The 25,205-nt window shown below is 35.4% G+C and overlaps 1 protein-coding gene across 1 annotated transcript in view; it reads left to right on the forward strand.

The window, feature by feature from the left end:
• Positions 1 to 71: 71 nt before the first annotated feature.
• Positions 72 to 25,205, forward strand: part of UFL1 (UFM1 specific ligase 1) — a 33,579-nt gene continuing 8,445 nt past the window's right edge. The window contains exons 1-12 of the mRNA XM_043591965.1: positions 72 to 291; positions 1,583 to 1,728; positions 2,800 to 2,828; positions 3,699 to 3,796; positions 4,496 to 4,610; positions 6,405 to 6,535; positions 13,111 to 13,169; positions 15,219 to 15,365; positions 16,687 to 16,862; positions 18,296 to 18,475; positions 20,676 to 20,796; positions 22,999 to 23,115. Of these exons, the coding sequence (XP_043447900.1) occupies positions 215 to 291; positions 1,583 to 1,728; positions 2,800 to 2,828; positions 3,699 to 3,796; positions 4,496 to 4,610; positions 6,405 to 6,535; positions 13,111 to 13,169; positions 15,219 to 15,365; positions 16,687 to 16,862; positions 18,296 to 18,475; positions 20,676 to 20,796; positions 22,999 to 23,115 (1,396 nt within the window). The 5' untranslated portion in view covers positions 72 to 214. The remainder of the gene's footprint in view (positions 292 to 1,582; positions 1,729 to 2,799; positions 2,829 to 3,698; positions 3,797 to 4,495; positions 4,611 to 6,404; positions 6,536 to 13,110; positions 13,170 to 15,218; positions 15,366 to 16,686; positions 16,863 to 18,295; positions 18,476 to 20,675; positions 20,797 to 22,998; positions 23,116 to 25,205) is intronic.

Raw genomic sequence — 25,205 nt, forward strand, 5'->3', positions numbered from 1 at the left:
CCGCCTCACAACAACCAGGACGTTCCCCGCCACGTGAGGTGGGCGGGGCTGAGGCTGTTCCGGCCCGTCCCTGCCGGAGCGGGGCGCGCGCGTTCGGTATCTGCGTCGGGGGAGGAGTCTCTTGTCCCTCCGCGCGGCCCGTTCCGCCTCGGCTCCCGCTTCCTTTAGGCTGACGTGTCGGCAGTTCTTCGGAACCTCTGCGAGTAGGGCCGGGATGGCGGACGCCTGGGAGGAGATCAGGCGGTTGGCGGCTGACTTTCAGCGGGCGCAGTTCGCCGAGGCCACACAGAGGTGCCTGACCCTCCCTTTTCGTTGCAGAATCCAAAATAGCCCCTGGGTAGTCACGCCGAGGTCTGAGGCCGCAGATCCCTGGCTCTGGACCCCTCACCTTCCCAGGGTGTGTCACCGATTTCGCCCTCACCTTCCTCCCCGAGCCTGGATTGCAGTTCCAAGTATAGTTTCCAGCTTTGAAACCCGAAAGCTACTACGCCCCGGACCATCCCCCGCCCCCAGCCATGCCCTAGCCACAAGTGCAGGCGCGCCCCGCCCTCTTGATGGCTGAAGCTGTTTTCTCACTGTCTTAAGAGTGTCCCTCAGATCCTTATTTACCCAACCCCCTATGGCATCATTGATTATTATGCACTTCCTGACCTAGAATGAGCTGGAAGGGAGAGGCAACAACAAAATGCAGTACTTTGTAAATGCCGTGTTGACCCTTTAAACATTTTGCCTTTTTTGTCCACCAGGAGAGTGTGCCAGGCCAGACCCATGGTCCCATCCGTCATTTTTAAGAACTCCCGGACACTGACATTTCTTGCAAACCCACCAACCTCGGCGGGATTGTGTCCTGGGCACCCTAACTCTGCTTTTTAATATTACAGAACACATAAACAATGTTGATAGAATTCTTTTTTATCCATTGACTATCTCTTACTTCGATGTTTTTGTTCCCAATGGGGCTTGAAGACCTTAATCCCTTAATACTGTATTTTGTAGTACTGAGGGCAAACTAGGGCACATACTTAAGAGCTTGGATAACAGTTGCAGTCATGGTTTTCCTAGGCCATATCCCCTGCCTACAGACCAATAGTAGTAGGCAATTATACACTTAAAGAAAATTCCGGTTTGTTTGGTTTTGGTTTTTTTACTGAACTTAAACTGGGAATTGAAGTAAAAGTAGGGCTACCTAATTTATATGTGCTACCTAAATTATATGTGCTAACTTTTCTATTCAGATTTGAAGGGTACAAGCAGGCCTGTAGGAGAGAGCAGACTTGAAATTCTGTAATAGAATGGTTTGTACCAGTTAGGTACATGATTTAAGTTTATGTAAACCTGCTTACTCCCAAAAGGTGTGTGTGCGCGCGCGCGCGCGCGCGTGTGTGTGTGTGTGTGTGTGTGTGTGTGTGTGTATGTGTTTTAACACATTGAATCAGTATGGTTATACTAATCAAAGATACAGATTTTGTAATGTAGATCTTAGTGACTCTTTACCCAAACTTTTTTTAAAAGTTCATACATTGTTAAGTTTGTTAAGCACCAAATGTATCAAGTGCATTTTAAAACTTCTTGTTTTCCTCAGGTTGTCAGAAAGGAACTGCATTGAGATTGTGAATAAATTGATTGCTCAGAAACAGCTAGATGTAGTTCACACACTTGATGGGAAGGAATATATTACTCCAGCCCAAATTAGTAAAGAAATGAGAGATGAGCTACATGTCCGAGGAGGTAAGTAATTCCTTAGTTTTTTTTCTTCTGGTTATTTGGAAGAGGGAAAAAACTTATAAAACATAACTAATAAATTATTTGGAGGATGTGGGACACTCTTCTCAATTGTTAATATGGAAATCAGCGTTAATGTTTTTAATAGCTTCAGGTAAAGATGATCATATAATTTAAATGAAGTCAAATATCGTCACTTTACAAAATAGCATCTTTTATTATTTTGAGTTATGTGTTCTGTGTGTGAATTAATAACTGTTCCTATTCACAGTTCATGAATTTATTGCATGACGCTGGGAGGGTACTTAGCTGTCTGTTATCAGGTGGTAATTATGAAATGAGAACAGAGATTTTGAAGGATTATAGATTGTTGAAAATCAGAGCTATACTGCCACTTTTTTTAAAAAAACTTACCTTTAAGTATTTGCAGATTAGGAAACGATATGGTGCTATACCTATATATCATGGGAAATGCAATTATAAGCATATAAAAAAGTTTTTTTTCTTTTTTTTAATTTGAACAAACTACTGAGCAAATTTGAACACTTTGATGAAAATATAAGCAACTATGAAAACAGCTCTTCATTAGATGTTATCAGATATACCCTTGGTGTTGGTTCATCTTCCTCCATATTGCTAATAAAATATTAGCTATAATTTGGAATACTTGACAGACTTTTTTTGCCAATACATGGAAATCTACTCATTCCAAAATTTTTTTAAATGAGTTCATCCGAATTTAATTGTCAGTATCACTTTGGTACAATAGATAAATTCTGCCAGGGAAGTCCATCTTAAATCCATAGATCTGGCCAAATTGTGTATCAATCAATTGATGTTCGTTATTGGCCTAATGTGACAAATGAAACTTCAAAAATAAATTATTGCCTGTGCCTTCAGCCATGAGGATGTATTCAGCTAGTGGTTTGCATTTGAAAACGGTAATTATTGTAGCTTTATGTGCTTTGAAGACAGGGGACTTCAACTGTCCAAGATGTAAATCTATTGAAATTTACAGTTTTTGTCTGGTGTATACTTACACATGAATTAAAGTCAATGAATGTCTTTTCTTTAAAGGTCGAGTAAACATTGTTGATCTACAACAGGTACATTTTTAATTTATAAATTTTTTTCCTTTCTCAATTTTTTGATACTATGACTTAAGAATTCACTAATACTGGTATCTTATTTTGTATATCTGTGAAGAAATAGTTTTATATCCCACACTAATATATTTAATTAATTTAATAAGTTCTGACATACTGAATTGATTTAGTAAGTTCTTCTTTCTTAGTTATTTGCTTTTTCTTTACCAAGTAAACTCATAGTTATGATTTTTCATTGTAACAGGGTTTAAGTATTTAGGGAGAAAAATAATATTCATGTTTACTTTAGTATATGGAAGGAGTAAAGAAATATTTTAAAAAGAAGATATTTTTATAAAATATAAGAGCACATGTCATCAACAAGTTACACTATATCCAAGAAGCTGGAAAATCTTGTGCAAATCCTGCCTATTGTATGACAATACAGTTTCTTAATGCAAACTTTGCTAACAAGTGAAAATGTAGTTGTTCAGAAATGAAAGTAAATAAGCAATAAACCTCTAATTTTTATTTGACTGAGACTTTTGAAAGTATTTCAAATTAATTTGAAATTCATCTAAGAGAAAGTAAGTTTTTAAAAAGATAGGTTGGGGCACCTGGGTGGCTCTGTCGATTCTTGGTTTCAGCTCAGGTCATGACCTCACCAATCATGGGTTCGAGCCCCACGTCAGGTTCTGTGCAGACAGTGCAGAGCCTGCTTGGAATTCTCTCTCTCCCTCTCTTTGCCCCTATCCCCCTCACACTATCTCTTAAAATAAATAAAGTAAAAAAATAAAAATAAAAGTCATAGAAAAAAATGTTCTAATACATAGTTTCAAACTTAAGAAACAATATGAACTTATCACTAATAGAATTTCATTTTTTTTCCAGGTAATTAATGTGGATCTGACTCATATTGAAAGTAGAATTGGTGACATTGTAAAATCAGAAAAGCATGTTCAGCTAGTTCTGGGACAACTGATAGATGAGTAAGTACAATATTTAGGAGCACTTTTTTGTGTTTCTTTTTTTTTTTTTTTCCATAGTGTTTAAATTTAGAACAATTGTGACCAGTTTGGCATTTTATTTAGAACTCAAGTGCTGATTTTCATTTTTAGGATCATTATATTTAAATTGTAAGTGCTTGGGGCACCAGGGTGGCTCAGTCGGTTAAGCGTCCCACTCTTCATTTTTGGCTCAGGTCACAATATCCAGGTCATGAATTTGAGCCTTGCCTCAGCTCCGTGCTGAGCATGGAACCTGCTTAAGATTCTCTCTCTGCCTCTCCCTCTATCCCTCTCCCACTCACTCTCTTTCTCTTTCTCAAAGAAAAAAAAGTAAGTGCTTAATTGTATGGAGTACTTGGGAATAATAAAAACTTTGATTTTTTTTTTCTATTAAAGCAGCATAAATGTAATTCTTACAATCTTTCCTCTATGATCTTAATTCCGAAAGCAAATTTGTTCCAAAAATATTAATGAAAAATGCAGAATTTACATAGTTAAAAAAATCCCAGCATTTATCATTTGGTTAACCTTACATTAATTACATTGATAAGAAAAATAATTTTCAGAATATGAATAATGACTTATGTTTACCTAAACGTACCTTATTCATTATTTTGTGAGCATACCTTATTGCACATAAAAGAGGAAAATAATTGTAATTTTTTTTTCTTTAACTATTAGCAACTATTTGGATCGGTTAGCAGAAGAGGTAAATGATAAATTGCAAGAAAGTGGTCAGGTCACCATATCAGAACTATGTAAGACCTATGATCTTCCTGGAAACTTTCTGACACAGGTACTTTTTCTTAATAGCCTAGTGTCTTTTCAGATAAGTAAAGAATTTTAATTGGAAGAAAAAAAACTAGACTTTCGTACCATTAACTTTTTGCAAGTGTTTATTGATGTAGTTGTATATTTTGGGGATGCTTCCAATAATTGATGGCTCTGATGAGACAGACCATTTAGAAATGATTATTTCTTTGTTCTTAAAATAGTTTGCCATTTTAGAATTATAGACATTCATTTTGTATCCTGGAAAGTGCATGTGCTTTGGAGTTAAACAGACTTTGATTTTATTCTGCTTATGCCACTGTTTAGTTATTCAATGTTAGGAAAATTATTTCACCTCTTTTGTACTTGAATTTCCGTATCTTTAAAATGGGAATAATTGTCTTTTTCATAGACTTCAATAAGGTTATATATATGGTGTATCAGTGAGATGTCTGGCACAATGGAGGTACTCAATAAATGATGGTTTTGTTTTGTATTTACTGGAATAAATAAGGGAAAAGCCAAATCTCTTTTTAGGTATATATCTCTTTAAGAAAATCCAACTTACAAAAATTTACCAAATCATAATTGCATGAGATTAATTTATAATACAAACAGATTTACTAACCCATTTTAAGAGAGTGACTTCCTATAATTGCATCTAAAATACAATTTGAATACAGATCTGTTTTACAGAGCATATCAGGAGCGTAAGTTCTATTTTAAGTGAGCAAATATATGTTGATCACAGAAAGTCAAAAAATAAATTTTTAGAACACTGTTTAAAGATATCAGAACAGCCCCAAATGATTTCATATAAAACTGTGCTGTTGACACATTTTGGAAATACATATGGTTTCTCAACATTTTTCAGTTCTAGTTTTTCTGAATATTACAGGCAGTATTCTAAAAAGTCATTAAGAAATGGTTTGAAATGCATTTTTTTTTAAATTTTTTTTTCAACGTTTATTTATTTTTTTAAGACAGAGACAGCATGAACGGGGGAGGGGCAGAGAGAGAGGGAGACACAGAATCGGAAGCAGGCTCCAGGCTCTGAGCCATCAGCCCAGAGCCTGACGCGGGGCTCGAACTCACGGACCGCGAGATCGTGACCTGGCTGAAGTCGGACCCAGGCGCCCCGAAATGCATTTTTTTATACCAAAAAACTATCAGCCAGGCTGCCTTGAGTAGTTTTAACTTATCTTGGGATGTAAAATATGTCCAGACTTATTTCAGATGTACCTGACCCCAGTCATAATGTAGCTATGGAGAAATACTCTCTTGGGGTTACCAGGAAATCATGTCTGCTAGTATAGATCTCTGGGCACAAGTAACTTATTGATAATTGCGTCAGAGAAGGTAACTTTTTAGTTATTACGTTTCCCTAGGTTTCAGAATCTTGGAATAACATTTATTTTACTCAGTGAATACTCATTTATTTTACTCAGCTCCAGATAGAGTCTTCAAGACCCCTGTATATGTCTTACTGTCTATGTTTCAGGCTGCCTATATCTAGAAAAATTGGTTAATCATTCAATTTTATTTTACATTAGAAAAAGCCCTTCTTACCATGTAGCTAAGCCTTTTAACATATCTATTTGACTCATTCGGTTCTTTGCCCTGCTGTGAGATTTTGAAGTTTCCTAGATCCTAAATCTTCATTTTAGCTTATACATCCTATAAATTTGTGCTTGTTGAAATTTCTCAACCATGTGGTTAATACAACAACAGCATGCATTGTACCTTTAATAAGGCTATACAAATGTATATTTAGAATTTTGTTCTTTCAAATTAATAAAAATTCGCATTTTACCCTCAGGCACTAACGCAGCGACTAGGTAGAATTATTAATGGACACATTGATCTTGATAACAGAGGAGTAATATTTACTGAAGCTTTTGTAGCTCGACATAAAGCACGCATCCGTGGACTGTTCAGTGCTATTACCCGGTAAGCCTGTTTTAAAGTATGTGTATTTTGGGGCACCCGGGTGGCTTAGTTGGTTTAAGCATCCAAGTTTTGACTTCAGCTCAGATCATGATCTCATGGTTCATGAGTTTGAACCCCACGGTGGGCTCTGTGCTGACAGCATGGAACCTGCTTCGGATTCTCTCTCTCTGCCCCTTCCCTGCTCGTATTCTCTCTTTCAAAGTAAATAATAATAATAATAAATTATGTGTATTTTTATATTTCATTGATCATGGTTTGCTTTTTCTGTTCTATCAGGTTTTTTTTCTTTTCTTTTTGCTTTTTTTTTTTTTTTTTAATTAAAATTTCATTCAGGACTCTAGGATTTTAGACATATAGAAGGGTAGGTAGCTTCTGGGAATGAAGATTCCAGAGCCCCAGAATGTAGCCAAACTCTCTTCAACCCACATCTCCTCCCACTCCCTACCTTAATCATCCTCATGACCCCAGATGCAGGTCTGCAGAATACCCAAATCAGTATATAGAGTCATCCTGGGATACGGAAAGAGCTTGCGGTTTAAAGTAAGAAGTCCTCATTCTATTGCATAATAACCATGTGAGCTGCAGCAGATAAGTCAGTCACATAAGTAAGTCCTTCGAGCCTCAGATGGAGCTAGATGATTTTAGAACCCTTTTTACTAAATATTTAACATTCTACAACTCAAATGAATAACCGTGTTAATTTCAAAATCACTTTAACTTTTCTAAAGTGAGAATTTCTGAAATGTTTGGAGCCTGAGTGACACTCTAATATAGAATTAAGAAAACCTACATTCTTAACTATCTCCTCTCTCCTGTGTCATTAACTGTATCTCAGTGGTTTTTGGATCCCATCAGTATTTAAATATGTCCAGATTTCTCCCATTTTAAAACAGTCAAACCTCTCTCAACCCCATGTTCTACTTCATCTACCATCTTGTTTTGTTTGTTTCCATAAAGTGAACCTTCTCAAGAGTTGATGTCTACATTTACTATCTCGATTTTCTTACCTCTGTCACTTCTCAACTCGTCCATCTGGCTTCTACCAACTTACAAAGCAATAATGTCAATGTCATGAACTCTAGTGGATACTTTCTGCCCTTGTTTTACTTGATTTTGCAGCACCATTTAATTCCAGTTACCTCTTCCTTCTTTCTTTCTTGAAATGTTGTCATTCCTTTTGTTGTTGTCGTTTTAATACTGCACTTTACTGCTTTCTTCTTACTCCTTTGGTTGTGCCTTATATGGCATGTTTTTCTGTCTCTTTCTCCTTTCTCTACCCTTTAAAGTTTTGTTTCAGGCCATGTTTTCTTCTTAGTCCATCACTGTCTTCCTAGGTGACTTTACCTTTCTGTTTTTAAGTTATTTATTCATTTTGAGAGAGAGAGAGAGAGAGAGAGAGAGAGTCTGTGTGTGGGAGGGGCAGAGAGAAAGGGAGAGACAGAATCCCAAGCAGGCTCCGCACTATCAGAGTAGCATTGGGCTTGAACTCACTAGCCATGAGATCATGACCTGAGTCAAAATCAAGAGTTGGATGCTTAACCTACAGAGCCACCCAGGTGCCCTACCTTTCTTTTAAATTTCAGACTTCTATTACCCACCCCACATCTGTATTGAAATATTTTAGAAGTCCCTCTAATTCAGCATATTTAAAATAACTCACTATCACTGAGCTACCCCACCCCACACCACCTGAATTTATTCTTCCACTTTTGTTTCCATTTTACTAGTAAATGTTATTATCAGTTGGTTTTGCCACAAACCTGGGAGTCCTCCTTTACATCATCCTTTGTTCATCGCCCCCTTTTTCAGAACACAAAGGCTTTTGAATTCTGTATTCTAAATATTTATATACTTTCCTATCTATGACCATTCCCCCCACTTTAGTCCATTTTTTTAACTGGACTATTTTAGTAGCTTTCTAATCAGTCTCCCTTCTTCTCTCATTACCTTCCAGCACATTTTTTTTTTACATGGCAGTCACAGTGATTTATTTTTGTCATTCAGCAAATTACAGCATTTTTTGAGTACTTAATACATTTAAGGCACTGGTATAAAAGACTAGGTTAGAGGACAGAGCTTGCAATTTAATGCAACCATTTTTTTTTTAATCATCTCACAATTACAGAAAAATTACAAGAGAACCTTTTTTTTCTGTCCTGTTTGACAGGAAGTTCCTGACAGAGTGTCCCAACACCACAAATACTCTAGTCTGTGTGTCCTAAAATAAGGGCATTGTCCTGTACAATCGCATAACTGTAATACAAACATCAAAATATTGACATTGGTACATTACTACCATCCTCTCCTTGGATCTCATTCATGTTTAACCAGTTTTTCAATAATATCCTTTATAGTGAAGGATCCAGTTCAGAATCACACATTGCATTTGATTGTCATGTCTCCTTAGTCACCTTCAATCTGGAACACTTACTTGGTCTTTTTTTTTACTTTGGTGACCTTGACAATTTGAAGACCACAGGCCACTTATTTTGTAAAATTTTCAGTTTTGTTTGCTATTTTTTCATTCTGATATTCAGGTTATGCATCTTTGACAGGAGTGTAACTGAAGTAATTGTGTGTTCTTGTCATTGAATCCTATCAGGTGGTAAACAGTATAGATTTTGTAGTTACTGATGATGTACATTATAACTTCTTAATAAGCAGATATCTGTTAGGCTTTTCATAAAAATAGTTGTTTTTCCCTTATAATTAAGTATTTTTGGGGAGGGCAGTTTGAGATCAGGTAAGTGATCCTCTTTTTTATCAAACTTTCAGTTTATTTATTTCTATAAATCACTATGGACTCCTGGCTCCCTGTTTTATTCATTGGATTAAAATTTATAATTATCATTACTTAGATATTTTTTAATGGGGTCTGATTTAGCTATTGGCCCATGCTTCAGGCTGTACTCTGTGTCCTTTAATATGTCTCCATCATTCTTGGAGCATTTCTTTCTGGTACAACAGAAAAGCTCAGTTCATATTTTCCTTGTCCCATCCCTGGAATCAGCCATTTCCCCAAAGAACCCTAGGTCTTTTTAGTGTACTATTTACAGACCAAGATCTGGACACTAAATTGCTTATTGCTGTTTGTTTGTCACTGCTCCCAAGCCCTCTCAGCAGACAAGTTAAGGGATGCACATGCACATGTGTATACACCCCTCTCTATATCTATATGTTTATCAAAAACCATGAGTTCACACTGATATTCCCAGTTCCCTTCCAAACCTCCATTAGTTTTGTTCTAGTTGTCTCCTTTTCCATATTTGCAACTCCCTTCTTTGACCATGAGAAATGTAGCTCCCATTATTCTTAATATACAGTCGATCCTTGAACAATGCAGACGTTAGGGGCATCTACCCCCCACCCACATTGCAGTTGAAAATCTGCAAATAACTTTTGACCCCCCCCCCAAAAACTTAACTATTAACAGCCTACTGTTTACCAGAAACCGTACCAATGCAATGACAAATAGTTGAGTAATGCATCTTTTGTATGTTTTATGTATTATATACCATATTCTTATGGTGAAGTAAGCTAGAGAAAGCAAAATATTAAGAAAATCATAAGAGAAAATACACTTATAGTACTGTCATATATATGTGTGTGTGTATATATATATAAAATCATGTATAAGATGGACCCATGCTGATCAAATCCACATTGTTCAAGGGTCAGATATGTTTACTTATTTAATTAATTCCTCTTTATGTGATTGAGCTCCCACTGCTGCTACACCTCTCTTCCTTATGTGGATGCTCTCCTTTCTCCATACAGGCTATGACAGCTTGCACCAAATCACCCTCCTAATACAAGAAACTGGTAACAGTAGTTGTTTCTGGGAAAAGAACTGGGTAGCTGAGTGATAAAAATGGAGGGGGCTTCAGTTTTGTAACTTTTGTGCTCTTTATATATATTACTTGGTCAGAAAATTAAAAAATTAAAAATATAGGGACACCTGGGTAGCTCAGTTGGTTAAGTATCTGACTCTTGATTTCACCTCAGGGTCATGACCTTGTGATTTGTGAGATCAAGACCCAAGCTGTGGGAGGGAGGTATGCTAACAACACAGAGCCTCCTTGGGATGCGCTCTCTCTCTCTCTCTCCCTCTCTCCCTCTCTCTCTCCCTCTCTCCCTCCCTCTCCCTCTCCCTCTCTCTCTCTCTCTCTCTCTCTGCCCTCCCCTGCTTGTGTGCATGTGCATGCTCTCTTTCTCTCTCAAATAAATAACTAAACACTTTTGAAAATACTAAAATTGTATTTTCTTACTGACAAACATCTTTTTTCTTTGGCTAAGTATTGTGGTGAGTGTAGTTATCATCAGGTTCAGCAAATAATATTTTTTCTGACTCATACTAGCCCTGAGTTTCTCTGTGTAGAGGCATTATCAAACCATGAGAGAAAAATAAATTCTGAGCCTTAAAAGATGTTGCTAGGCTCTGTGGCTTCCAGATAGTTCCACTTAAGGTACCATATTGTCATATTTGTCTCTCAAATATAAGGAACTACCCCACTTTCCTGGTCTAACTTCAGAGAAAACACCTCCATCTCTGATTTAAAAAAGGTTTTTGTTGTTGTTATAGATAGCCAGAAAGAAGAGTAGGAAATAATTATAAGAGCGAGATATGTAGGTATACCAAACTACATTGTATTCCAAATTGAAATAGAAATTCAACAGCTAAGTTTTAGTGTACAAAAAAAAGCTAGCAATTATGTGAAATTCGATTAAACATTTACTGAACACCCACAATATGTTATGAGCCCAGAAATTTTAAGATAAAGTCCTTCCAGGAGCCCTCTACATTTTTGTAGGGATGTGTTCAGGTGGAAGGGAACAGAAGACACACAAAAAAACAAAACATGAGAAAGTTGTAATGATTATAAACAGAGGAGAGCAAACTTCACTGAGCACCTAAATGGACCTAATTGGTTTAGGGATTCTAGATAATTTAGCTGAAAAAGTAGGGTAAAGCAATTTAATGAAAAACAAATTAACCTACATAAGAATTTGGTAAAAATAATGATTTAGTCAAAAATTCCCAAGCATAGGGGTTTTAAATATCAATTCAATATTCAGACAAATGTTTTTGCTCTCCCAGTTTGTCATAGAGAAAATTTATAACATCTTGAATAATCAACAATAGATGATTGAGTTACTTGGAATAACTTAAAAGTCTCTTAATTATATGCATAAAAATAAAAACATAGACTAAACCCAAACCAGAACACAGGCTTAATTGACTTAAACAGGGAAAATATATAAAGTCAGAAAAAGAAAGTCTAGGTCATTTTCTTTATATTTTCCCTTATTTAAAAGATAATTACTATAAAAGAAAAGGACTCCCAGGGATCTACCCAAAAGAAATGAAGAGATATGTCCACACAAAGACATGAACACAAATGTTCATAGTGGCATTATTCATAATAGCCCCAAACTGGAAGTAATCCAAATGTCCATCAACTGATGGATGGATAAACAAAATGTGGTATCTCCATACAGTGGAATGCTATTCATCATTAAAAAGGAATGAATACTGATTCATGCTCCATAATGTACAAACCTCAAAACCATGCTCAGTGAAAGAAACCAGACATAAAAGACCACATATAGATTCCATCTATGTGAAATTTCTACAGAGGCAAATTTATAGAGGCCAAAAGCAGATCAGTTTCTCTAAGACTAGGGGTGAAAGCAGTAATTAACTACAGATATCTATAATGAAACTTTTTGGGTGATGGAAACATTTTAAGACTCGAGAACTATTAGTGATTGTTCCTCAACTTTATTAAAATGACTTAATTGTGTAAAATTGATGGGATTTATGATACGTAAATTATACCTCATTAAATGTTTTTTTTCTTTAAAAAGACATATGTAGTCATTATAGAAAATAGTGATAAGCAAAAAGGAACATTTTAAGTGGATCCCTCCTAGTCATCCACCTAATCTAGGAGTATTTCATTCCAAATTCCTTTTATTACATACAAGATTTCATTTTTCTTCAAAAGCAGAATCCTGTAACATTCACTTGACTATTCCCAGGTGGGGAAAGAGCCTCCCAGAGAGAAAGAATAGAATGAAGAAAACAAAGTAAAGGCAGATCAAGTATCACTAAATCAGAGGTGGAAAGTTGGTAAGGAAGTAAATTGATCCTGAATTGTGGAAACAGATCAGTTCCCCCTGGAACTTCAGTAGTGTAATTCTGATTAAGGATGTAAAATGTGGTGTTATTTTTGTCTTTCACATTAATCGGTGTTTGGGGTGCCTGGGTGGCTCAGTTGGCTAAGCATCTGACTTCAGCTTAGGTCATGATTTCATGGTTCATGAGTTCAAGTCCTGCGTCAGGCTCGGTGCTGACAGCTTGGAAACTGAAGCCTGCTTTGGATTCTGTGTCTCCCTCTCTCTCTGCCTCTCCCCTGCTCATCCTCTGTCTCTCTGTCTCAAAAATAAATAAACATTAAAAAAAAATTATATTAATTGGTGTTATTCATAAACTCGTTATCCTAGTTATTTTTTTAATTCATAAATATGTGTAACTGTATAATGAGTAAGAAGTTCTTTTTCTTTTCGTAAAGGCCTACAGCAGTGAATTCTCTCATTTCAAAATATGGATTTCAAGAGCAGCTGCTTTACTGTGAGTTTACTTTAAATTATATGTCACTTAATTAGCTGCTTATTAGACTATTATTGTAAAACTTAACTAATTTTTCATATTTTTACTTCCACTAATGTTAAAACTTACATAACTGAAATATTTCTAGTTGAAATATACCAATTTTCATGTACCTATCTATCTGTTATATCCATCAAACATTTAGTGTTGGCTTACCTCCAGAGGAGTGAAATGAAAAAAAAAAAGTGTGTGTGTGTGTAGAATACTGCTACGCATATACATTCATAGAGATTTAAAATTGTAGGATTAAGAATAATTTTCACTTTGTTTCTTACAGATTTTTACTATATTTTCTAACATGAAAGTAAATAATATTTGTCTAAAAAATTTTTATAGAGGTGCCAGGCTGCCTTAGTCATTAGAACATGTGACTCTTGATCTCAGGGTCATGAGTTCAAGCCCCACATTGGGCATAGAACTTACCAAAAAATGAATGAATGAATGAATGAATGAATGATTTTTAAAATAAAAAGTAAAAAATTTTTACAAAGACAATAATACCAATAAAAATATATTTTTAGCATTCAGACAGCATTGTAATATCTCCAAAATAGTCTTGGTTCATTACCTGTATTATGTGTGTGTTTGTGAAGCTCTTATCAGAAGGGGTGTTTTTAAAGCTTTGCTGGAATAATTTTTAAAAACAATGACATAATCTTTCAGCTCAGGTATCTGTGCAAATAGAAGAATTAAAATGAAGAATGGAAAAGAAATTCATATATAAAACCAAAACATAATTTTCATTCACTATATTTTTCAGCATATGGAGTTAAATATTTTAAGAGAAATTTAAAATATAACATATATTGGAATCTACTAATTGGAGATTGGTGGGGTTTCATTATCATGTATAGTTCTTCAAATAATAATTGCTAACTTGCTGACTTTGGTCTTTAACACACATTTGTGTTGTATAGTCACAGAATTTAAAATTATGTGTGCAGTCTGTTGAAAAAATCTACTTTTCTAATGTACCCTAATTTACTCAGCATTGCAGTCCTGAAATTCATATGTAAACTAATTTTTATTTCTGGGAAAGGCTAATTTTCATAAACATTTCTTTGCCAGACACCTTTTGACTGTGCTTGCTGATTCACTTAGAAGTAACTCCTTATCTGCTTGTTTTTTTCAGGGGATTTTGATATTTTAACAACATGTTTAGTTAAATATTCTCGTTTAAATAAAAAGCATCTATTTTATGTTAATGGCAGTGCTATCCAGTTCTCAGACTGGCATCAGTCCTTTGATGATGATGATGATTGATGACAGTGGTGTTTGTGATGATATTTAGTTGACATTTACTGAGTAGTTATTATATGCCAGCTACTGTTCTAAACACTTAATTTGAATACAATAACTCCATGAGCCTGTTATTATATCCCTGTTTCATGGCTGAGAAAATTGAGGCATAACTAAATGACTTGCATGGTTTTTGTCAGTAAGTGACAGTTGAGGTTTAGACTTAGGGTGTTTAGATCCAGATTGATCCTCTTAACCATGGCATTATACTTCTACAGGTGTTGCTTCAATTTAAACGGTCGAAATGTAATAATTTATAAAAATTGTCATGACTTTATTTCACAGAGTTTATTCTAATGTGATCCATGTATCCTGAGTTTTCTAAATATGAGAAAATTAAACTTAGTAACACCAGTGATTGCATATTAATTATTCTCAAAGCATTTAGTCATCCACTCTCAAACATATCATAAGATAAATAATAGCATGATTTTTCCCCAAAATTACTCTAACTAAAAAATTCAATGTTAGTATTAACTAGTTCAAGTTTAGCACCTTTAGCTAGCTGCCAGAATGTCCTGAATTTATGACCTCAGTATATTCTTATAAATGACAGGAAAGTTTTGTCTAAAATATAATGTCTTCATTTATGCAATTTAAACTTTAAGTTGCTTTTTTTTAAGGTAAGAGTAACTAACTTGTGAAATAGTATTTTACTTGTTGACATTTATACCTGCTCTGATTTATTTCTATCTGTTTGGTTTTGTTAAGCTGTGCTTGAGGAACTTGTTAATAGTGGACGTTTACGAGGTACTGTGGTTGGTGGGAGACAGGATAAGGCGGTGTTTGTTCCTGACATTTACTCCAGAACACAGAGTACTTGGGTGGATTCCTTTTTCAGGCAGAATGGCTATCTAGGTAACTGTTTCTTTTTTCCTTTGAAACTAAAACTAATACTACATACATTCTTAGTATTGTATTAGTCCTGGGAGTACACACTTTACTGTTTCCAGCAAATTATAAAGTTTTTCTTTGAATATAAAAGTAGTCACACGCAGGTTTTTGTTGATTTTGGAATTGAGTTTAATTTCATAGTTATTGAACAGTTATAACATAGAAAGGCCAAAAGCTTGTATTGATTGCTCCCAATGTTCCAGTGATATAATACTGTTACACCTTCAAGTATATTTTATGAAGTTGCCCAGTTGTTTAATTACATAATCTTGGCTATCAGCTTGGCTTATTGGCTATCAACTTTACAGTGTTCATTTTTATTAGACATCCACTCCTTCAGAAAACCTGAAATTATTCTTAATTCTGTTTCTAGGGTTCTGTCATTTGGGTAAAGTAGATTGAATTTAGTCATTAAAACAGTTAGCAAATATATATACACATACATATTACACACACTCATACACACACACACATACATAAATATGTAGCTCACTTATATATAGATAGGTGTTGCTCAGTTAGTTTGATCAGTTTCATAGTCCAACTCAAATCATGTAAGAGTTCAGTTCCTTTCTCAGTGATAAACCTATGACATTAATGTTCAAGCGATTTAAATGTATGCTAGAATACTAGGCTGCACTTATGTTTTCTTGGCTTTCTATAATGTACTTTTGTTTCTTCAACCAGGAACTTGGGTTGGAACTTCGTTATAATTAATTTACTGAAATATGATTATTTGGGGATAAAGAGAACAGTAGCTATCTCCAATAACTTTAATGGCTGTAAACTGAAGTTGTTTTTTTTTTTAACTTTTGTTTTATATGCTAAATCCCTTACTAGTTTAGAATAGAGAATTACTTTGTCCTAAATTGTCTGATTCCTTTAGTTACTATAATAAGCAAAATAAATTGCTTTTTTGTTTCTTAACTTAAATTATTACATTTCTCTTAAGCCCCATTTCTACTTTATTGCTCTGTAGTTCTCATGTTTCCTTTTGACCCCTCAGTTGGAGAGGGAGTGACATAGCTGGGATGGAGGAAGTATTTGAACTAATTTTTCTACAGATACATTTAGTAATAAAAATTTGGGAAGGTAGCCTAACCAGGGAATAGGCTGTGGTACATTTCTATGCTTTATTCTTGAAAAAAAAGAAAAATAGAATATAGTGCATTCACAAAGAATAGGTGTTGGAAGAACTTAATTCGTTCTAAGATTTCTAAAAGGTGTGAATGACAGTTATATTCCAATGAATTCTTTTCTAATTCTATTTGTGATTTATATCTAGAATTTGATGCTTTGTCCAGACTTGGAATCCCAGATGCTGTGAGCTACATAAAGAAAAGATACAAGACTACACAGCTCTTGTTTTTGAAAGCAGCTTGTGTTGGTCAAGGACTTGTAGATCAAGTGGAAGCATCAGTAGAGGAAGCCATCAGCTCTGGAACATGGGTTGATATTGCAGTACGTTTTATCATTTTCTTGTTAATTTTTCTTTAAACCAGGGACAACTGATATTCACTAGTATGTGGCCATTTTAAGTATTAGGATACATAATAGTAGTCTTGGCTTTATAGCCAAATTCTAGCAATCATTGTTATAGCAAAAACTACCTCAATCTTGCTTAAAGACTTTATAGCTTTTGAGGTAGAATGACCTTTTATATATGGATAGACAACATCCAGAATTCCATAAATCTCAAAACAAACAAGCAAACAATATGACACTCATATCAGTCTTGCCATACAGAAATTGTTGAGATTTCTCACAGTCTTATCTAAACATTTACAGCTTTACTGGCATCAGGCATTAATGTAGCATTTGTTGTATCCTTTATCCATTCATTAGCCTTTGCTCATGTATTAACATGAGCTGCTTTAGCCCTGATACTGTTTTACTTCAGTGTTTAGTATTGACCTGCCTTCATTATGCCGAAAAGATAAGAGTGGGTGAAGAGAAAGAAATGAGGCCAATCCATTATTTACTCGTCAGCGCCCAGATTCTCTTTATAAAGCAGAAAATTCCTTGTTTTGAATATACAAGTTTCCAAAGATTCCAGATATAAGTGTTTGTTTATTCATTCAAAAGATTTTAGTAAGTACTATTTATGTACCAGAAACCATTTTACCTGCTGGGAATGTGGTGTCCAGAAAAGTTTCCTAGAGGGAGATAGTTAATGAAAATGATAATTTTAGACCATCAAAGAGCTAAGAAGAAACCTGTTTTGGAGGTAAAGGTATCAGGACTTGATGGTGAATTGTTTGCGGGTTTATGAGAGGAACTGAGTGTGACATGAAAGTTTGGGGCCCAGGGGCGCCTGGGTGGCGCAGTCGGTTAAGCCTCCGACTTCGGCCGGGTCACGATCTCGCGGTCCGTGAGTTCGAGCCCCGCGTCAGGCTCTGGGCTGATGGCTCGGAGCCTGGAGCCTGTTTCCGATTCTGTGTCTCCCTCTCTCTCTGCCCCTCCCCTGTTCATGCTCTGTCTCTCTCTGTCCCAAAAATGAATAAACATTGAAAAAATTTAAAAAAAAAAAAGTTTGGGGCCTGATCACCTGAGTGGAGAACAGTACCATTAATTGAGAGGGGGAGATGATGGAGAAAGGTGGATAGGAGCTGGGAGTCTAGGGGTGGCAGCTGCAATCAGTGTTGTTCTGGATATGTGAAATTTGAGATGCCTATTAGACCTATGAGCGGAGAGGTTAGGGAAGTTGTAGGACATAGACCTCCAGAGCTCAGAGGGATGATGAAAGCAGAAATATAATTTGGGAGGTTATCAGCATAGAGATGGTTCTGAAGGCCACTGGACTTGAAGTCACCTAGGGAGAGCATATAAGTAACAAATGGTTTATATGTATGATATTATATTTATATTTGTTTTCATTCTTTTTCTTCTTCTAGCCTCTGTTACCCAGTTCTTTATCAGTCGAAGATGCTGCAATGTTGCTTCAACAGGTGATGAGAGCATTCAGCAAGCAGGCTTCAGCTGTAGTCTTTAGCGACACTGTTGTAGTCAGCGAAAAATTCATAAATAACTGCACAGAACTGTTCAGTGAACTGATGCACCAAAAAGCTGAAAAGGTATGCCAGATTTCCTTTCCCCTGCTAATCTTAATGGTACTTTCACATTAGACTCATCTGACATCTTCTGAAAAATGGGGTAAGCAGTATATACCCAGGAATGAACACTGTTCATTTCCCTTTAATGTATTACTCCTTTTTATCTCTTCTCCTCGATTTGTTTTCCCCTTCTTCATTCCCATCAGGACACGTATGTTGGAACTTAGGGAGCTGATTTTATAAATTGAAATCATCTAAATCATACACTTCACAATTAAGTCACCTAAGGGTATTGATCCAACGTTAAAATCCACAAAAACGTTATCTGTGGATTAAATGCACAAGTATACAGTGTATCCATCAATCACTACACTATATATTTACTAAATCTAGCAGAGCCTTATTAATTTTACCTATTCAGGATGCACAAATGGGGTAACTTACTGAGGAAAGAAATTGTTGCTATCAAAATTGATTAGTTCTTCAGAGCAAGTGCTGTCAAGCAGCAGAGGTCCTGCCAGGTCTGCTTTAACGAATATTCAGGTCGTGTTTCTAGTTAGCAATACCATCAACTTATAAAGCCTGCTCACGGACAGGTAGAACAAGCCCATTTATCTTAGACTGTTAATAAATTCATGAGAGCTTATTAAATATATAAATAATTTGTATTCATCTGTATTCCTTTTAAGCTCTTTAATAGTTTTAATTTTTTTAATGTTTATTTATTTTTGCGAGAGAGAGAGAGAGAGAATGAGTGGGAGAGGGCAGAGAGAGAGGGAGACACAGAATCCGAAGCAGGCTGCAGGCTCTGAGCTGTCAGCACAGAGCCCAACGTGGGGCTCGAACTCACAAACCGTGAGATCATAACCTGAGCCGAAGTTGGACATTTAACCGACTGAGCCACCCAGGCACCCCAGTAGTTTTAAAAAAACGATAATTTTCTATGACTTGCCCGCTAATAAAGCAGCATTGAAGAGTAAAAGTACATAGGATTGACAACAGTAAACCTGAATTCCAATCTCAACTTGTTTACTCTCTGTTTGACTTTGGACAAATAGACCTTCTGCTTCCATATCTTCAAAAAAAAGGATGATGGTGGTTCATTTCTTAAAGATAAATGTAAATAAAGGAGGGATGTATACAAAATTTCTGGTATATATTAGCTACCAGTTGCTAGATGGCTACATTATTATTTATGATCTTTTATTAAAATAAAAACATGGTCATCAATTTTTCTTTCTTCCTGCTCCTCCTGCCAACTACAAAAATAACTTCAGGAAAAAAAGGTGATTCTGTTGTTTGAACTGTAACATCCTAAACATTTTTCTTCAGGAAACCAAAAGGGAAATACCATTTTTCACATGAAAATAAATGTACTTTTGTCGCTACAAATTTAGAGCCCTGTCCCATAATGAAAAACAGTTTCTGAACTTGGAAATAAATAGTTCATTATTCTGAACATATTTTTTAAAAAATCAGAGGTAAAGAATGAGTCCAGAGGAAAAAACAGTTTAAATGACTAAATGTGCAACTCATACATGGTCATTATGTTAGGGTTGGGAGTGTAGATTTTGTTAATCTTTGTAGTAAACTTAGGTATCCAAGTGGCATTGGAGTTGGGAGCCTCAAAAAGAAAAAGAGCAAGGGCCACCTATGAAGCATTGGTTAAAAAAATAAAAAAGCGGGGTGCCTGGGTAGCTCAGTCGATTGAGCGTCTGACTTCAGCTCAGGTCATGATCTCACAGTTTGTGGGTTTGAGCCCCGCATCAGGCTCTGTGCTGATAGCCTGGACTGCTTTGGATTCTGTGTCTCCTCCTCTCTCTGCCCCTCCCCCACTCGTGCTTTGTCTCACTCTGTTTCTCAAAAATAAATAAATGTAAAAAAAATTTTTTTTTAATAAATAAAAATTAAAAAGCCAAATCGGCTGAACAAGCCAAATTGCATCTGATGTTATGAGATCAATTCTTCAGTAACCAGATAGGATTTCTCATTAGCTGATGACACATTCAAAGAGCCAGGAACTGCAAGGGAAGAGACTGATCTTTGGCAAGGAGGGACCACCTCAGAGTGTCAGCTGTTGGACAGAGCTCTATAGTTCTTAGCAATGAAATCAAACAAGAATAATCAGGATGAGTAATAATGATTGACTATATAAATAACTTTTATGTTTTTGGTAATACCATATATTTTTGCTTACCAAGAAAAGCATGTTTTATTTCAGGAAATGAAAAATAATCCTGTTCATTTAATCACTGAAGAAGATCTGAAACAAGTCTCCATTTTAGAAAGCATTAACACAAGTAAAAAGGATAAAAAAGATGAACGAAGGAGAAAAGCAACAGGTAATAAATTATTATTAATCAAGAAGATTCAAAGATGAGTTTTTTACAAGTTACAGTGAACTCTGCATTTATTAGACCCTTTGAAAGCTCTTTTATTTGGTTGATTTACCTTTAACTGCTAATATTAACCAAATCTTTTGCTAATGAATTAAATTTTGATGATGAAAATGGAAATATTAGTGATTACTTATTCTTTCTTATTTTGTCAGAACTAAATGATTTTCATGACCTGGCCATCTTCCATTGTTCACTCCCTCACCCTTTATGTTCTACCCCGGTAGCCTTTTTTCTTGAATCTCAAAATTTGGCAAGTTTGTGGTTACCACTAGCTCTTCCTTCCACCTGAATGTTCTCTCCCTAATCAGGGAACTGATTTCTCATCATTCAGAACTCCACTTCAAATGTCAGTTCCTCAGAGAGGCCTCCCTAACCACCTGGAATAGTAGACATGGTCACTCTCCATCATATTATCTCCTGGTTTTTTTGCATCACTTTTATCACTGTAATGCGTTTTATTGTTTGGAAGCCTTGTCCATCTCATATATTGTTGTTTCCCTAGTCTTTAGAACACTTGTTGGTGTATTTTTGGTGCTCATAAAATATTGAATGAATAAATTTCCCAAGGAGATACTATTTCTTTCATTTTTTTTAATTAAAAGCCAATGGAAATTATTCTAGGTGCACATGTATTTTCTATACTTTATATAGTAGAAATAATTTTACTAGCACTGTATCAAGGTTAATGAAATTAGGTATTCAACATGTTTCATTAATAAATACCAACTATAATGAAGATGTGTTATAAAAACTTCAATTTTTATTTGTGAGAACTCACTTCTATTTCTTTGAGATTGTTTCTTTTCAAAAACCTTTTACTACAAAATCTTTCAATTTGATACTTTGAAATTTCTCTGTATTCTTCTGGGGGAAATAGACAAGTAAATTACTCCCATAAATCATAGTAGTATCACAGCCATGCATATTTTATCATATTATTTGAAGATATACTTATAAATTTACCTTAATCAGTTAATTGTACTTATGTCAGAATAGCTAGTCTGTTTTATTTCCTTCTAAAAATTCAGAGTTATCTGATCTTCATCTCAGTGATAGTACTATCCTGTTGTAATGGTTTAGGTATAGTGCATGGAACAATGTCAAATATATAAGTCTTCCCTAATAAGAAATTTATTACCAAATGTAAAAATTACATTCACCTTAGACTTGTGTTTCGAAAATTATATTTTTCTATCCCAAAAGCAAGGGAAAATAATAGAACTTACAATTAGAGGACTTGATGAAATTTAAAGGAATTGTACTTAGGATTTAGAAAAAGATCTGTAGTTTATATGTCATTTTACTTTATTGAAAAATGAATCTTTTATGAAGAAACATTTTAAATATTTTTCAGTATTTCAATCCCATTATTAGAAAGTATTCTATTTTGTTGAATAAATACATTAAACGTAAATATGTAATGGTAGAGAAATACCTCACTAAGATTACTTTTATTTACAGTGTTTTGGTTTGTCTCATAATTTGTATTGGCCAATGGGTGATGGATAACTCTGTTTTTCCACTTACCCAATTTAATATTCATGGTCAAAATTTATCAAGCACCTGTTAATGTGTCAAGCATTGCTTTAACCCCAAGGATACAAACATTAGTGAGACATGCTTCCTATCTGAAGGAGTTCATTGTCTCGTTCAGTGGTGGAAGACTCAGGATGTCTCCTATAAACATGAGTAATAATCTTTCAACCAAGAAGAAAAAACCAAGGGTAATTAAATTTGTGAAATACTGTAATGGAGATATTAATGAGGCTGTGGTAACAGAAATGAACAAATGAGGGCACATTTCTTTTGGGGAAGGTAGAAGAAGAGGTAAAAGAATGGGTTTGGTCAAGAAAAAGCCAGACAAATTACAGAAAAAGATGTCTTTGGAGAAGGAAGAAGAGACTGTATTTAGAGCAGGTAAGCTCTCTGAATTGCTCAAGTTCAACAGATTTCGTACTTTATTAATTTTTTATTGACTGAATTACAAAACTTCATAATAAAGAAACTCCAACCTTAAGTAGCACCTAAAAGTTAATTACTTGGCTTTTCTTGTTCTGCTGTAAAGTTAAATATGACAATGTAGTGTCATCATTCTAAAAATGGTAATTCAGTTAGGGAAGACTAATGAGTATCCTCTTCCACCAGAGGGCAGTGGAAGTGTGAGAGGAGGTGGTGGTGGCAATGCCAGAGAGTACAAAATTAAAAAAATCAAGAAGAAAGGAAGAAAAGAAGAGGATAGTGATGATGAGTCATCTCATACTGGTATGTAGCTTTATTACTCTTCCTTTGTGCATGATTTTAAACATTTTCTTACGATGCGTACTGTTACATGTATACGCTTATACAAGAAGTCCTCGCTTTGCATAGTTTCTGTGGACACAGATTTCAGTTACACAGTTTAGTTGATGACACCAGCCCCCCAGCAACATGGTTCATGTTTTGAGTTACCAGCGTGTATCAGCTGTGAGTAATCGCATAAAGTACGAATTTGCTGCTGGCTCCTCAGTCCACAGATGAGCACATAAATAACCCAGGTACATCATGAGCTGTGATAGTCACATCACTGATTTCAGAGTTTATCAGTGATGGATCTCTGTGCCTCTCTTCCTCACTTTATGCTCAGACAACACCCCACGTAGTTGTGTTGCTTCCTTGTCTCCCAGTGATGAATCCATACATTTTAAAAAATGGATAATCAAAAGGGAACCGGCCAACACAGACAAAAATGCAGCAAAGAAATAAAAAGTGATAACATTGGAAATAAAATATGAATCAGGAATAAATGGAGTTAGGGAAGAAGTAGCTGACTGTGGGAACGTTGGTATTGCCCTGTTCAAGAACCAAGTATGCAGCCTGAGGAGCTTGGTAGAAGCGCACTTAAATGACGTAAATGGGGAAAGTGATCATGACAAAAAGGATGAAAATGTTTTAGAGGGGGTGAGGTTGGCAGAAAACCTCCAATAAAGGAATTCTCACGAGATGTTTCACAACATTGAAAGGGCAAAGGATAAAATGCCGTAAGCTGATCCGGAGTTAAAAAAGGAGTATGACAACTTGCCAAGCCACAGAAAAATGCTTGCTCTGGAATATAAGTCACAGGATGAGAAGAAGCAAGCACCATTGAGATTATTTTTGATAAGTTTTTTACAAAGAAATCAAACACTTTCATGCTCAGGGTTTCTAATGAGCTAAATTATAGTATGCTAAATTATTAGTTTTCTTTTTCATTTCCCTTTATATTCATAACCAGCAGAACTTCTAATGTTTTCACAAACATTTTTTAAAGGGTCACAGAACAATCAAATTTTCCCATTGTTTATTAAGAACACCTTGCACAGTTGCGGCTTGCATAGTCACTTTTATGGTTTCCCGCTGCCATGAAAAACAAATTATAATATTTTACAAAAGTGGATTTCTGCATATTCAAGTAGGAAACACTAATATTATGATGTTTAAGTTTTATGGTAACACTTAAGTGATTGGTTGCTTCTATTTAAGGAAGAGAATTAGTATATGCATCTTCCTTTTCCAAGACTTGTTATTATTCAGTATTGTTAAGTTAGCAAGAGACATGTTAGTTTTTCTAAGTAAAGTTATGATTCTTCTATGTTTGTGTTGTAAATAAATTTACTTAATGCAACTGTGATACCTCCCTCTTCCTTTTCCCCAGTAAACACAGAAAAAACATTGAAATGATAATAATCTGAAATTTTTATTTTACTTCTTCCACAGAGCTCATTTTGTATGGGCTAGAGCCAGGAGGCATAGAAATCAGTTGACATGGGCTTCAGTTATTAGTGTGCCACTACTAGTGATAATGTATTTGCTTAAGATCTATCTTTAAAGTATTCTAAGATAGATAAAAATAGCTACTGTTCTCAGCATGCATAAAACAATATTAATTAAAACTGTCTTCATAAAGGAGCGCCTGGGTGGCTCGGTCGGTTAAGCATCCGACCTCAGCTCAGGTCATGATCTCATGGCTCGTGGGTTCGAGCCCCGCATCATGCTCTGTGCTCACAGCTCAGAGCCTGGAGCCTGCTTCAGATTCTGTCTCCGTCTCTCTCTCTGCCCTTGCCCAACTTGTATTTGTTCTCTCTCTCTCTCTCTCTCTCTCTCTCTAATATAAACATTTAAAAGACTTTTTAAAAAACCTATCTTCATAGAAACTAGTAGCCTGTTCCTATTTTAAGTAGTATTAAGACTGACCTATGTGGGTTTTAATTTTTCATTAGTAAATGAATTTCTCTATTCCCCAGATGTACTAGGGGTGGGAGAGAAGGGATATTTAATAAAATATTTTTCTATTATCTGTAGCCTTAAGTAATTATTAAGTGAGGCATGTGTTACTT

This window comes from Prionailurus bengalensis, chromosome B2, assembly GCF_016509475.1.
Source record: "Prionailurus bengalensis isolate Pbe53 chromosome B2, Fcat_Pben_1.1_paternal_pri, whole genome shotgun sequence".
Taxonomy (NCBI): domain Eukaryota; kingdom Metazoa; phylum Chordata; class Mammalia; order Carnivora; family Felidae; genus Prionailurus; species Prionailurus bengalensis.